The following is a 15,415-nucleotide window of genomic DNA, read 5'->3' as shown; positions in this document are numbered from 1 at the left end:
TAGCGATCAAAATTCACTCTAGGCCTAGCACTTGTCAAGTCCGGACAAAGAGCGTTCCTCGAACCGAACCGACAGTCGTCCAATGTTCCAAGAGCAGGCCCCACGTTGGGCTGCCAGATGTGGGGTTTGACATGGGGAGATAAATACGTTCTCCCCACTCAATCGCGGCTGACACGGTTCAAAGCCGCCCGGACCCCACCCCGTGATCGCGTACGCTACCGAGCGCACGCCGACCACGGCGGGCCTTGCTCTGAGGGAACAAAGGAACGACACATTGGCTGACACAAACAGGCATTTATTGCTACAGAAACAATAACGCCAGCTAGCAACAAGGTACGCTAATGAATCAAGGACGTCCGACTCACCAGCAAGGTTCCGAGCGAATGTTCGCCCGCGCTAGGGCAAGGGGTATAAACTCCGCAGGCCGGACGGGACGAGTACGGGAGCCTGTCTCCCCGTCGCTTCTTCGCCCCGTCGGCGAAGAGCGGAGACCCGAGCGACGCGTCCGATCGCGGCGATTATCCCGGCCCAAGAGAGCCCATCTCCCGCGGGCAGGTTTCAGCAGTCTCCCCCGCGGCGACGCTGGCGCCCTCTCTTGCCAGTTAATGTAACTGACAAGGGAACCCGCTCATCCTCGGGGTACGACTGCTGCTGCACGGTGCCTCGCGGGAAAGCAAACTCAGGGGGCTGCAGGGCAGGTCCCCACAAACTCTATATATTACACGCGTGCATAGAAATTAAATTTGCTTTAAGTCATCTGTTAGTGTGTTGTGTCCATCTGCTGTTCTCTTCTGTGCTTGTGGGTGAAAAACTTTTGAGCACAGGAACCTAAACTCTGAGAAATTAATTACTAATACCTATTGAAAATAGGAAGCCTTGGAAAGTAGAAGGGCTGTGCTGGCATCCTCCAACCAGTCTGATTTATTGTTCCCCTTGGTTAAAATATTTTATTTTAATGGAGAAAAGAAAATAATTCATATAAGATGCGGAATTAATTTACTATGAAGTATACCGGCTAATTTTTGTTAAATAATACAGATTGTGCGCAAAGAATACGCAGCAGTTTCCACAAAATTTTATCATTACAGCTAAGGTAAACTTTGACGATGCAATTTTCGGTTAATGCTAATGAAAGCACGCTGTATCTGATTGTGAGTGTTAACTATCCTCAACACATGGCTGGAAAGAATCCGCAGTACGTGGATGCAAGCAACAATTCTGAACATGGGCATGTGTCGTAGATATCGAATTCAGCGGGCTTGAACTTTCATCGCAAGCTTGAAGACTAAACCGTCATTTTTTTACCTTGCGTTAGGCAAGCCCACTTTGCTACAGGTGCCCTCAAGCTTGGGACTACTTGTAGTGGTGGTATTGCTGGAAAGTGCATTTTCTGTTCCAACAGTGGTTAGAATTACTTCACGGTGTCAGTATGCTGTTATGGGCCTCAGTTCGCAGGTCTTGAACATTGAAAACTCTAAAACGACAGTATGTAAGGCACAGGACGTGCGCCTTCCTAGAAAAACTGCGCTAAGAGAAAATCAGGAGCAAATGCCTTTTTTCAGCTTCCCGCCAAAACATTCGTCTCGAACAATTTGCTCCGGCACGCACACGCTTATACCGTGTCGTTAATCCGCGGACAGGTTTCAGGAATGACCTCGCGCACTCGTTCTCTCTATCCGGCTGGCCGCATCCTGTCCATGCTGGGCGTCGACTGCTTGCAGCTGTGCAACCTGATTTTCGTGGCGTCCGTGCCCTTAGTGGGCTTCGTGACGCTTCCCTTCGTTCTCTGGATGCTGGCCGCAAGGGTGGGCGCGGTTCCCGCGCTCTGCTGTGCTGCTTGGATGGTCCTCGTTCTCAGTCTCCTGTTCATCGTGGCGCCTGTGCAGCAGCGGATATGGGTGAGTCAGTTCGAAGAGAAGCTTCTTGGGGCACGTCAGACGCAAGGTACAATAAGCATTCATGGACAATGATGAGCAATGTGAAAGGGAACAAGCTTCCTGTACAAAATGCAGATTTTCTGGTCATTCACTAAATTGGTTCGTTTGTATTGGCTTATGGCGTTTAACGTCCCAAAGCGACTAAGGCTATGGGACGCCGTAGTACAAGGCTCTGGAAATTTCGACCACCTGGGGTTCTTTAACGAACAGCGAATTGCACTGTGCACGGGCTTCTAGCATTTCGCCTGCATCGAAATGCGACCGCCGCGGCCAGGATTGAACCCGTTAAACGACAAAATAGATGCGAAACAGAAAAAAACTGTGCCTGTCACAATTATTTATGGAACTTCGTTCCCTTTCATATTGCTCATGACTGTAAGCAACGGACGCATGAGGCGTACTTTAAGTACCGGTCCTTCAGGATTGTAAACAAAGAACAGCGGCAGATAACTCCCGTTTGCGAATAAACGCAGGGCTCTCTGTCTTGTTTTGATGCCAATTTATTCTCGGGACGCAAGCTGAATACGGGTATAATTGCTTTCTCAAATCCGCTTCTAGGTTTCGGTTATTGATAATTGTGTATTATTATTTATTTATTGCATTTTGGAAACATTTACTGGTTCCCGACCCGTGTCTTTAACAACCCTGCTGCCTCGCGCAATTTTCGAATTTTGGAAGGGGTGAGGAACTTAATAGATCAGTAATATTAATATCACATGAGAAAAGTTTTGCTATTGAGTTGGTTGTTTTCTACCTACGGCGTTTCTTTTCTGTGTACTTACGTTGCTGACTGGCAAACTTACGGTCGACTGTGTGCGTAAGCCACAAATATTGATCCGAGTTTGTGACTTCTAATGTATCAGAACAGCCTCTTAAGATAATAAATTTCTTTTGGACATAATGGTGAATAAAGTTAAACTCTTCTAAGATATGGTTTAATAAACGGGCTTCCCGACTCACCTCCAATCTGAGCCTGATTGACATTCTGTGGTACGGCATAGTTAACGCGTGAAAGGCAGGTGCTTTTTGTATTTTTGACTGCGAAGTAAACATGTTATACCAGTTGTTTGTGCACTCAACCCAGCTGAATTGATCGCTTTGATAACCCATATGATGACGCAAAAAATGCTGGTGCGAAGAAGAATAAGAAAACAGTCAGCATAGCCGGACGTTGGCGCAGGATGCTTCAACATCCAGCCCATACTCGCACACCACTATTTATGTGGACGACAAAGAGTGCACTCGCGCTGTCCCCAATAGCTCTTCAGCTGCGCGTGTGCCAGCAGTCTCTCTATGTGAATATATTTTTTGCGTTACAATAAATTGCTGGTGACGGCTAGCTCATCAGCCTAGACGAAATTGCGCAGCAGTCTTCTTCATCTCCCAGGCTCGTCAGCTGTGCCTAACGACCGCAATGATCCACCAGTATCTGCCATCTTGACCATCATCACTTCTCGTCGTCGTGCTTCCGGAATTTCTTGCAGAACGGACAGCGTTGATGTGAAGAACTAGATCAGGATGTACGCGTATGAGGTTGTTGGCGTGCTCATTAGGTGGGAACCTAATTTGTCACCTTCTGCCTGGAGGTTCTCTGCAAGGGTGGATGTCGTGACCCACGAGGACGTGCCCACTATTTGGGACCTCTGAAAGCAGAGGCACCGTGGCCTGTTTGGTAAACATGTCGGCCGCTAGCTCACAGCAAATAAGGACCTCAGAGCTTGTGCAAAGATATGACCGTAGTCAAACGTGGCGCAAGTACATTCAGACCATTATTCCCCTAGGTGTAAAAGTGGACACCACAATCCAATAGAGTGACAAGGTTGGGCACTTGCTGAAAGGAATTGTGGACGACACGTTCATCATTCTTGTGCCTAAGAGATGCTTGGCTGTTGACAGGGTCTTGAACGAATGCCGACGTTTCTAATAAGTGAAGAGCCGTCGCATTACCGAGCAATTCACGAGGTTAACAAATACAGCTGTGATTTCGGTGCGCGTGTACCTTGTGCCCGATAAAGCCAGCTCACTCTAATTTTGTGCGGCGTGATAGAAGCATGCCACCTGTTCCTTTCTAGCCACTAGCGTAGGATTCACTTTCGAAAGTCTCACTCATTTAGGCGGTCGTCCGGCAAGGATTCGCAAATTGGGAACTCCAATGTGTTCGCGGTATAAGTGCCCATGATTCGTCCCGTATCCCTACGCCCACATAGGTAACCCCGCCGTGTGGAGGACCAGTGACCAACAACTAACCTGTTTAAGCTGAGGCCGATTAGGCCACATCTCTCGAAAATGACAAAGGGCATGGTCGTCGACTGCCACTGCTCCTCTGATTCCACTTTCCGCCGTTATCGTTCACCATCCGACCCACACCTTGTGGGGGCTCTCCCCGCTCCGTACCCCTCGGCTTGCTTCACCTCGATGCCCTTTACTAAGAATGCAGGGCACCGTAGTCGCAGCGACACGAGTGCCACGGATGGCATGAGACAACTCTCTTTATTCGGCTCCTGAACTGGTCGCGTGCGGATGTTTTGGCGCGGCTCTCGGCTAGTGAGGCGAGTCCTCGCGGGAAAATTTTCCCTAGTTCCCGTGCCGTTCGGATTCTCATATTCTCGCCGGCCCAGCTTGGGCAAACGCTCACTTGTAACTTTTCTGGTGAATAGGACAACCTTGATTCTTTAGCGTATTCTTGTAGCGTGAGCTACACTGGCCGAGGTTGAGCAGTTTCGCGTGGCTCTTGGGGAGCCGTGCTGCGCATGCGCGAGCAGCAGTGACGGAGCCGCGACAGCGCGCGCCTCGCCGGTCCGCGCATTCCGGAGAAGTGACGTGATAGCCGCGGCAGACGCACTGTCGCCGGCACATGCTAAGCTATGCGCCTCCGTTGCGGATTAGCGAAGCCTGACGCTGCGCCGGAGCCGCTTCATAGCGCCTCTCATTTTGTGCGCATGCGCAGAGGTATCAGTGGGGTGTACATATAGCGGGGCATTTGCCGGTGTGGTAGTAGTAGTAGTAGTAAAAGACTTTTATTCGACCATAATTTATAGGCCGAGCATGTCGACCGCCTGGGCGACCAGAAGCCGCTGTTCTTCTTATAGCCATGGAGAAGGAGAGAGAAATTGCTGCTCACGCTACGTATATCCTGGCATTGCCCCGCTAAGCCACTGCTCATGTTTTTTTCTAGGTGGTGTAATTTTTCTTGCTGGAATAAAGGCGTTGTTCTTGTCGGCAAGTGTCATTCCTCTGTTCCCTTTCAGAGAAGGACCAGCCTTGGTGGGCGCGCCCTCAGTAGCGCTCGCAATCTTCGGGTGGGGTTAGTGATTTTGGACTGTGAGCTGCGGTTAAGCGGATAAAACGTAGTTATCCCGCTATTTTATACCCCATAACGAATTTGAAACATTCATATTCAAGATCCTCTATTCAGGCAACTTTCGGTGCTCCAGCGCTGCCGATCTTCATCGCCCCAACCTTGGCGCATCTCGCGTCCCTTTCCGAGCTCTCACAAATCGGGCGAATTCCCGTCCCTACTCCACTACCCTCCCAGGACCATACGGTGACAGTCTAGACCACATTATGCTAGAAAGAAGACATTTCTCACCACCATACATTCAACTATCCTCCTCCGGCGCCACAGACTGGAGAACTAAAACTAACACATTTCGTAATCTTCACATTTTAAACAAGATGGATCACCAAAATATTCAGGTTACTGTCCTTACTGCGGAACAAGCCGCACGCTCTTTCATACCTCTTGTCAGTGCTAGGACAAACCAGACCAAACGTGAAAAGTACCCTACTGGACACGGGAGCAGTGAGAGGCGGCCCTGATCAGCGACCACCTAGGTCGGCACACCTATATTATCCAGCTAGTCTGCAAGTAAGCTGCCACCAGCGCAGTCCTGGACTAGGGGCACCGACCACCCAGCTCCTTCAAATTCATCTTTTGGATAAATAACAGCTTTATCTCTCTCCCCGTATCTATGACGGTGGTGCTGCACTGAGGACCCGAATCGAAAGTACTCTTTCAACTCCGCATTCCACGCGAAGTGCTCATCATGCGCGCGGCATACACGAGGTACACCCGTATACTATACTTCCGGTCTCACATATGCGTCACGAATGCCAGTCTTCGCTGCCGCTTGCGAAACTTTCACACGCTTCCCCATTCAGCATTTGTCCGTGTCGCTTATAGTGGCACCAATTATTACTCCCCTATTGCAATATCTTCGCTGGACAAGTTCATGTGACCAGCATGAATTACGTGTGATATTTCAGCTAACGCATGACGTCAATAGCCGCCCTTGGCGACAAAACAAAACACAGACACGAAGACACGTGCTACATATCCTCCAATATTGTTGTTTCTTACCAGCAAAACACACACAAGGCAGCATGCATGCGTTCCTGCAGTTGGTCAATCTAGGTGTACCTTGGATTAAACCACTAGTTTTTACGCGATAGCGTTAAAGCTTCCCCTGCACAGATAATCCGGTATCCTCATCGTCGGCATTGTGAGCAAAAAACCTCCGGAGAAGCACATAAGTAGGAAACCTAGGTCACGTGGCCTTGCGGAGGCACAACAACCTGCCTGCCGAATTATGAGCAAACTGACCCTCGTCGCAGGTGGCAGTTAACGCTCGGTCGCGAGAAGTTGCCGAGGTGGAGCAATCTGGGTCGCACAAGCCCCATCGATGGCAACACCTTCCATCGCAGGGTCATCGCTTGGTCGCTGCACCACTGCGCCAAGAATGGTTGAAGACTCGAAGGGATCTGTGAATATAAATTCGACAATGGCCCATTTTGCACGTATGGCTGTTACCCCGTTAAGGCTATCGTTTCATTCCCTTAACGCGGGTCCAATTTTTTTATTATTTTTTCGAGACTCTGTGTTCATGACCTCATCGTCGGTTTTGTCTATCCTGTCGTTCCTCCCTGATAAATTGCACCACAAATGTGGTCAGAATCCGTTCGTGTCGTCTTCCACTTTGTCTTTCGTGTTTCATCGTTTGTCGCCCGTAATGATGGATAATATATATCTGCAACGATTTTTGAAGGCTAAAAAGGTTTTAACGGTTTTAAATGATTTCAAAGGTTGTGAGAAAGGGTCTGCTAGAGTTGCCAGTGAGAAAGAGTTTGCTATAAAATCGCATATAATATCAGGAACAAGAAAGCTGGATGTAGCGGGCGCGCACTTATTTGTCTTACGTATCGAAGTTAATCGTACAGCAGGAACTTAACAAGTCGAAATGAATGATCATGTGCTAACAGCGTTAAATAAAAGTGGAATGAGACGATATAAATGGGACAAAGAGAACGAGAGAAGCGCCGATGAAAGAGACTGCGTACTAGTCCACTCGGCGTTCACTTCGACGGCATGAAGGCCCCTACACGGAAGTGTTAATGATTGCAGCCTGTATTTTCTCTCCAGAAGTAATTTTTTTTCTATATTTGTTTTCGCGCTACAGGCATCCGGAGGCGTTTGTTTTGACTTCATTGTACAGCCAAAGTACACGGTGAAAATGTTTATGGAATGCAACATTGGCGAAAAAAATATTATTTTGTCGCCATCTGTCCATCTATCCTGGAATCGGCACTTGCAGCGCTGTTGTGACTGTGCGAACGAAAGTCTCCCGTCCTTTAATCTTTTCATGGTGCAATTGAGGTCATTACCAGTGGCGGTCGATTTTTGATGGAGGCGAATTTCTTTGTCCCTCTTTTATGCCTTTCCTTACGGTGTGGTTCAGGTGTCCGCCGATATGCGAGACAGATACTGCGCCATTTACTACTTTTCCCGAAACCCAATTTCCATTTTTCATTTCAATTCTAGAGGCCCGTATACTTGTTCGATGTCAGTGCACGTGAAAGGACCCCAAGTGGTCGAAATTTCCGGACACCCTCACTTGGGCGTCACTCATAGTCTGAGTCCTTTTTGGAGGTTATACCCGCATAAACCATAAACAATAAACTATAAACCCAGTTCAATACAGGAAGGGCTTCTCTGACGGAATTACACTTTTCTTTTTCTAATGCTCCTAAGTTAGTAGCTATGAATTCTTTCCGAAATTCCGCAATGTGGGCGTGCCGCTATATTTGCCGGTCTGAAAAGGCTACTAACTCTCTTCAGTAAGCAAGTGTGTCAAGCATAGATGAGTGGTAGCGATTCAAGAACATCTCATTTAAAAATGAAGCTTTAATTTTTTTAGTAATTTAGCCGCGCTTTCTTCAAGAAGATAACAACACAACAGGGCAACTATTTTGATGTCGTATTGGTTACATCTTGGTTCGAATGGAAAGAAAACGGCCCGAAACAAAAATAAGGCCGCCGGTGCGTCGTTCCGCCGTCGTTGAAGCCGCTTTTACGAAATCTCAAGTAAGCCTGATATCATGGATATGTCTAGATTTTTTGGAACTGAACATTAACCCTTTGTAGGCCAACAGAACTTATGTTTTCCTATTTGCTTCAAGTGCTCTGAAACGGACAATGGTGCAGCTACGTACCATTTTGCTAAAAGTAATCGACCAACGGAGACTGATTCTCAGCCATGCAGTGGAGCCATTACTGCATCCCTACGGGTCGAAATGTCTTGAAAGATGCCACCTATAGAATTATCCTTACCGTGCACAAATTTAGAACTTACGGGATGGCGTAAGTGCCCCGCAGCACGGGTAAGAAAGTAACTCTGTTGCTTGGTTACTTTTGGTAAATACGGTACCATAATTTACGTGTTGATTACTAGAAAACAGCAGACAAACCAACCATCGTTGTTTTATCATTTGCTAATAGTCCTACTGGGTGTTCCGTGTGTTTTTACTAGCGCAGATGTACAGTTTGACGCTGCCAATTTTGACGAGAGAAAAAAAATTGAAACCTTTTTGTGCTTTTGGGCCTTGTACATCAGTCATCTGCCTTATAATTCTTGTAGCAATTTTCAGTCCTAATGCAAGTTTTCTTATCCGTCAGTGAGACTGAGGTGCAGATGCTAAACGTATGATGTCTACTTACAGTCATCTGTACGAATGTGTACACCTTTTTTCACAAAAACAAAAGGGGAAATGGCTCTAATGTCACGTCACTCCGTTTCAACCGCATGGGTGCAATTTTACCCTTTCTATGAACGTGAGACATGAATACAGTTGCGCCACATAAAGGGTAAAAGGGCTTTTGAACCCAATATTGCAGCTGCAAGTTTCGATGCAAAACCAAAGTTTAACTGCTAAAAATTATGAATACGGCAAGCTTTTGCCGGAAATAAAGGAGGCATAAATATTTTTATGATCTTATATTGTACGGCCGCAACTGGCGGTCAGCTCCGGAAACTTCCGCTGCGACGTCATTACACCCCATAATGCTTACGCGCAAATCAAAGCGCTATACGAAAGTGGACGGCAAGGTACAGCTTAAAGGACTAAACACACCAAGTTTAGCTTCCATATCCCATATCTAATTTTTTCTGGTTGTTCTATGTATAAACGCATGATAATGATCAACGTGATACCCCACGACGCCATAGTGCATTGGTCGAATTCTTCCTCAGGTCCGTCGATAACTCAGCAACAGGAATTTGCTGTAACCGGTTACCATTCTATGGGGACAATAGAATGAGTCACATTAAACAGTGTCGATGGCTTCAGGTGCTCCGGCGTATTGAGTGCAGCATCCAGTACCGGCCACGTTCAGGCATACAGACAGTCAAGCATCAGAACCGACGAAAATGCATGCAATTGATGAAATAATTCAAAATGCCAGATATATTACCTTGAGACATATCAAGAACAAACAGGTGTGGCAAAAGAATCTGTCTTAACGCTAATCTAGATTTTGTGATAGCGAAAAATTTGTGCTCGCATGCTTCCACGGCTCTCCACAACGGAGATGGTGCAAGTCAGCAACGATGTGTATGATGTTCTCCCGCAAAGTTTTGGAGATTGCCCACGATGGTGCATAAAGTTATTCATTCGTGAAGGGCTGTCAAATTTTTATCGGCTTTGGCAATTTCAGACTCATATCTGTGGCAAACAGCTTCTAAATGGAAATGAGTTCATTGCGCGTGTGAAAACGTGGTGTAATAACCGACCTTGATGATTTTACGAACGTGAATTCATGCAATACTACTAAAGATCGATTCTGCGCAATGATCCAGTTGGATCAAGTATTCAACGCCATTTCCAAAGAACTAAAGCTCGAATGCTTCTGTCTTCTTTCGCATTGCTTACCATTATCGAGGTATACAGGATTGTATGGTATGTCTTAAAATTAGTATGCAGAAAACTAATGTTCAATAGTATCGCAAAAAAACCGCACTTCACAATTGGTACCGAGGTGCTAGAAGTGGAAAGGAAATGCATCCACTTAAGACAGGTAGTGACCGGGGATCCGGATCATTAGAGGGAAATAATTAGAATAAGATTGGGGTGGAGCGCATATGGCAGATTCTCTCAGATCATGAATTGCGGTACCAATATCATTCAAGAGAGAAGTATACAACAGCTGTATATTAGCGGTACTCATCTGTGGGGTAGAAACGTGGAGGCTAGCGTAAAGGGTTCAGTTTAAGTTAAAGAGAACGCAGAGAGATATGAAAGAAAAAAATGATAAGTGTAACTTTCAGACAACGGAAACGGTTAGTGTCAACTGCGAATTAATGACATCCTACTAGACATCAAGAGGAAGAAATGGCGGCTTGGGCAGGGCATGTAATGCGAAGGCAAGATACCGCTGGCCCTTAAGGTGGGTTCAGACGAGCGGACCGGATTGCGCATGGTCCGCGCGCGTCAGCGTGGCTATCGTGACACGTGACCAAGCATCCGCGAGTCGGTCTGGACGTCGAGCATTCACACGAATGCAGCGGACAATCCGCGCGCCCTCTCTCCACCAGCGTGCTTGCGCTGTTTGCGCGGCTCCGAAAACTATGCTACCCAGAGTTTACATGGCGATCATTTGCCACAATTTATTCCTTAGCGTCATGTTGAGGTGGTAAGCTTGTTAAATATTACATATAGTTTGTCAGCTCTCAACGAGCGCTAAAGACGCGGCGGTCGCTTCGTCATCGAGCGCCTTCTTTCCAACATTAGTCATATTAGCCGAAACAACAAAGCAAAGTGGGCACTCACGCAAGCGCACACGCTCTGACACACAGTAACGATGCGGTGTAGCAAATACGTACTGAACAACGCATTGAAAGAAACACGAAAAGGAGGGAACACATTGTTGCACTCGAGCTGCAAATACGGCGAAAAGCGCGCCAATACGAAAAGTGCCAGCATCGAGCAGAGCCGACTTCATTCCGGATAGCTAGCCAGACGAGCGCTCGAGCCAACGTTGACTGAACTAGCAGCAAGAAAGAGAAAAAACAATCCCGGTCCGCCGCCAAGCCCGCGGACTGAAAAAGGCGCTCGCCTTTATCGCTCTGTCCGCGGTCCGGGCCAGGGAAAGACCGCACTCCCCGCTCAAGGTCGCTCAGAGCAGTGACGTTCACGTCACGTGGCACGCGGACAGCGCTGACGCGCCCGGACCATCCCCGATCTTGTCCGCTAGTCTGAACCCACCTTTAAGGGCAACACAGTGGATTCCAAGTGAAGGCAAGCGTAGCATGGGCGGCAGTAAGTTAGGTCGGCGGATGAGAATAAAATGTTTGCAGGGCTGCGGGGGCCGCAGCTGTCAAAGGACAGAGATAATTGCAGCAGCGATAGTGTAGAGGTACAGCGTCCGCCTCGCGAGCAAGAGGACCGGGGCTCTAATCCTGGTGCCGCGCAATTCTCCACGGGGTTTTAAAAAAAAGTCCGCGTGTCGATTGAATTTCATAACCAGGCCTGAAGTGCGGCCGGAACTCGGGGACCCGAGCCGACAACGCACTCCCTCACCAGAACAGGATTTGGCCACCCTGGTGTAGTACTTGGCCACAATCTTCTATGAACAAACCAATTCACCCTCGGCCCTCAGTCCCCAGCGGCTGCGGAGCAAATGACCACGGCGGTGGTCAGACCTGTCACGCAGTGGAAGGTGCTAAAGATTTCTGGCTCCGGACAGGCCGCCATTGCAATCTGAACCTGGTAAAGTTTAACGCTAGAACTTTATCTAGCGAGGCTAGCCTAGCAGTGCTGTTCGAGGAATTAGGTGGAATTAAATGGGATCTCATAGGGCGTATTGAACTTAGGAGGACAGATGAGGCGTATACAGTACTAAAGGACGGACACATACTGTGCTATCGTGGATTAGAGGATAGACGAGAACTTGGTGTGGGATTCCTCATTAATCAGGATATAACTGGCAACATAGAGGAGTTCTCTAGTATTAAAGAGAGGGTAGCAGCTATAGTAATTAGGATCAATAACTTGTACAAGCTGAAAGTGATGCACGCTTAAGCGCCTACATCCGGCCATGATGTCCAGACCATTGAAAGCTTCGATGAAGACGTGGAATCGGCAATGAATAAATAGAAATCACACTACACTGTACATAGGGGCGACTTCAATGCGACGGTGAGCAAGAAGCAGTCTGGCGACCACGCGCTAGGCTACTATGGGATAGTATCTAGGAATAGCAGGGGAGAGTTATAAGTCGAATTGGGAGATTGATATAATTTAAGGATAATGAATACCTTCTTCCGCAAAGTAGACAATAGGAAGTGGACCTGGAAGAGCCCCAATGATGAGGCTAAAAATACTATACTATGCGCTTCATACTATATTTCATACTATGCGCTCAACCTGGCATCGCTGAGGATTTGGACGTCCTCGAAAAGGTGCGCTGTAGCGTCCACAGAATGGTAAGGTCTCGAGTTAGCTTATACTTCAAGAGGGAACGGAAGAAGCTAGTGAAAAGGAAGTCCATTAAAGAGTTAGCGGTAAGAGGGAAAATAGAGGAATTCAGAATATCGCTGCAGAACTGAATTTCGCGTTTAACTGAGGAAGACGATATTAATGTTCATACAATTAACAATAATCTGAAGGCTATAATTACGGACTGCGCAGGTGAAATAGGCGGTGGAACGGTTCGACAGGATACCGGCAAGCTATCTCGCGACACAGAAGACCTTATTAAAAAACCCCAAAGCATAAGGGTATCTAACCCTACCGAAAGAATAGAACTGGAAGAGCTATCGAAGTTAATAAAAAAGCACAAGCTAGCCGACATAAGGAAGTTTAATATGCAGAGAATCTAGCATGCTCTTGAGAACGGAGGTAGCCTAAAAACGGTAAAGAGGAAACTAGGCATAGTTAAAAAGCAGATGTATTCGTTAAGAGAAAAGGAGGACAATCTCACTACCAATATGGATAAGATTGTTACAGTAGCCGAACAGTTCTACGCAAATCTTTGCAGCAGCCAATGTAATCAGAACGTTAATCAGAGAGACAGAAGCGCACAGCAATGCGTCATCCCGCCAGGAAGACGAAGACGTTGTTCGATCACCTGTCGCCTCAGATCTGTTTATTTAGCTAATTTTTCCTAATTTACCTAGTTTTATTTGAATATTCGAGAACGGCAGCATCTTCAAGGCGGTACTGTCCCTACGGGAAGCGTACGGCTGCTCCGGTGCCGGCAAGCCTAAAGGGACCACGCCATTCAAAGGAGGCTGGCTCGGAAGAGGCGGCCATGGCTTCCCAGGCTGTGGAGCGACCAGAACATGGAGACGACCACCCGTCCAGCGAGACCTCATCACTTAGTAGGGCTGAGTCAACGATCATGGACGGTGACGAGTCAGTGGCCGATATGGCTGACGTGGACAACGAGGGCTTCAAGTTTGTGAGTCATCGCAAGCAACGAACGGTAGGGATCCCGGTAATGGTTGAGCCCACAGAAAAGGGGGTTGATTTAAGATAGAAGAATCCCATCTTACTTCTCGCGGCCATTCAATCACTGCTGGGATCAGCTCCGATTCGAAGTTGGTTCACCATGCACGGGGCTCTTCAGCTGAATGTCTAGACGGAAGAGCAGGTTGACAAGCTGCTGCAGAGCTCTCAGATTTTTGGCATCAAAGTTAACGTGCGGTTGCCCCATTCCTACATGAAGAACGCCTGTGTTATTAAGGGTGTACCAAAGTGGTATTCAGAACGTGACCTACTTGATTATCTGAAACCACAAGGTGTGCTGCGCGTGAAACGACTTGTGCGTCGTGTGGAGTCTCCAGGAAAAGAATGGGCTGCGAAACCTACCAACTCTATCGTGTTGACATTCGCTCCCAATTCAGAGCGCCCCGAAAAAATTGATCTGGGATTCACAAAACACGCAGTTGCAGATTTCACTGAAGCTCCACCACGGTGTTTTAGATGCCAACGGTTTGGGCACGTGGCCAAAGTTTGCACAAAGGATCGACGCTGTAAGCGGTGAGGAGGCGACCACGACTTTCAAACCTGCAGGGCAGATTTTGCTTGCGCCAATTGCGGTGGCGATCATCCAGCGAGTTTCGGAGGCTGCCTCTTTCGTGTGAGCGCTCTGCACTGTCGGATGTCCTTAATTGCTGGTCCAACAACCCCACCGACTTTGACGCCTGTCCCAGGATTAGACGAGTTCCCAGTATTGGAGTCTGATGTTGCGTTGCCCAACAATGTCCCTAAGAGACCTGAGTCCAGCAAGACGCCAAGGCCCAGTGCGCGCGAGTCGACTGTTCGAACTCCAGCAAAAAGTGTCCATGTTCCTGAGCGGCCGGATCACAGCCAGACTCCACGGCAAGGGGGACCCTCATATGCACAAGTGAAAAAAAAAAACAGCTACTGCGGCCAAGAGTGTGTCCCCGTCGGCATCTTTTGTCGATGTTGTGAGTGCGTTGCGCAAAATAAGGAGCTCAAAAATCAAGGTATGTCTGATCTTCTTCATGTTTTGTTTGGGGCCCTGCGTTCACATGTTCTAGCGATGGCGCCTGGTAACCTGAAGAACTTCCTACAGCTGGTGCTTTCTTTTGAGTCCCTAATTTTCACCTTCGCAGCAAAATTCCTTGCGATCTAAAATGGATGGGGCTAAACCTCGTGGATCTCATATGCACCGAAGAGTGCCGTTTATATTGCAGTGGGACTGCGCTGGGATTTTAAGTCGGTTAGCTGAACTAAAACTATTCTTGAAAGAGACTTGTGTTCCAGTATTGGCCCTGTCAGAAGCTGACCTGCCAAGCGGGAGATGTTTGACTGGATATGTCGCCCATAAAAACTGCAGCATAAAGTCATTTCCTGCAGGAAGTGCTGCGCTTTACATAAGAAGAGAAATTCCACATGTTTCTCTAAGCGTTGCCGATCTTTGCACTTATAACATTGTGGTAGTGGCTGTGAGAATACAGCTCGGCTCTCGAACCCTTTCTATTGCATCCGTGTACGTGTCTCCGCGGAAGAAGGTAGCATTAGATTTGTTTCTACAGCAGCTCTGCGACCGCTGCCCAGCACCTGGGATCATCTACGGTGATTTCAATGCCCATCATGCCGTTTGGGGTGAGAGGAACACGTATTCCCGTGGACGCAAACTTGTAGAGGTTATTGACAGTTTGGACCTGTGTGTTGCC

At 47.8% G+C, this 15,415-nt stretch overlaps 1 protein-coding gene across 4 annotated transcripts in view; it reads left to right on the top strand.

Moving 5' to 3' along the window:
• LOC144108879 (ATP-binding cassette sub-family C member 2-like) overlaps positions 1-15,415 on the top strand; it is a 143,594-nt gene that overhangs the window by 55,588 nt on the left and 72,591 nt on the right. For all 4 annotated transcript variants that reach the window (XM_077642109.1, XM_077642111.1, XM_077642110.1 and 1 more), the window contains one exon: positions 1,641-1,898. In XM_077642109.1, the coding sequence (XP_077498235.1) occupies positions 1,641-1,898 (258 nt within the window). The remainder of the gene's footprint in view (positions 1-1,640; positions 1,899-15,415) is intronic.

The sequence above is a fragment of the Amblyomma americanum genome, chromosome 10 (genome assembly GCF_052857255.1).
Source record: "Amblyomma americanum isolate KBUSLIRL-KWMA chromosome 10, ASM5285725v1, whole genome shotgun sequence".
NCBI lineage: Eukaryota > Metazoa > Arthropoda > Arachnida > Ixodida > Ixodidae > Amblyomma > Amblyomma americanum.
Note: the sequence above shows the minus strand (reverse complement) of the source record. Positions and strands in the feature narration are given on the sequence as shown.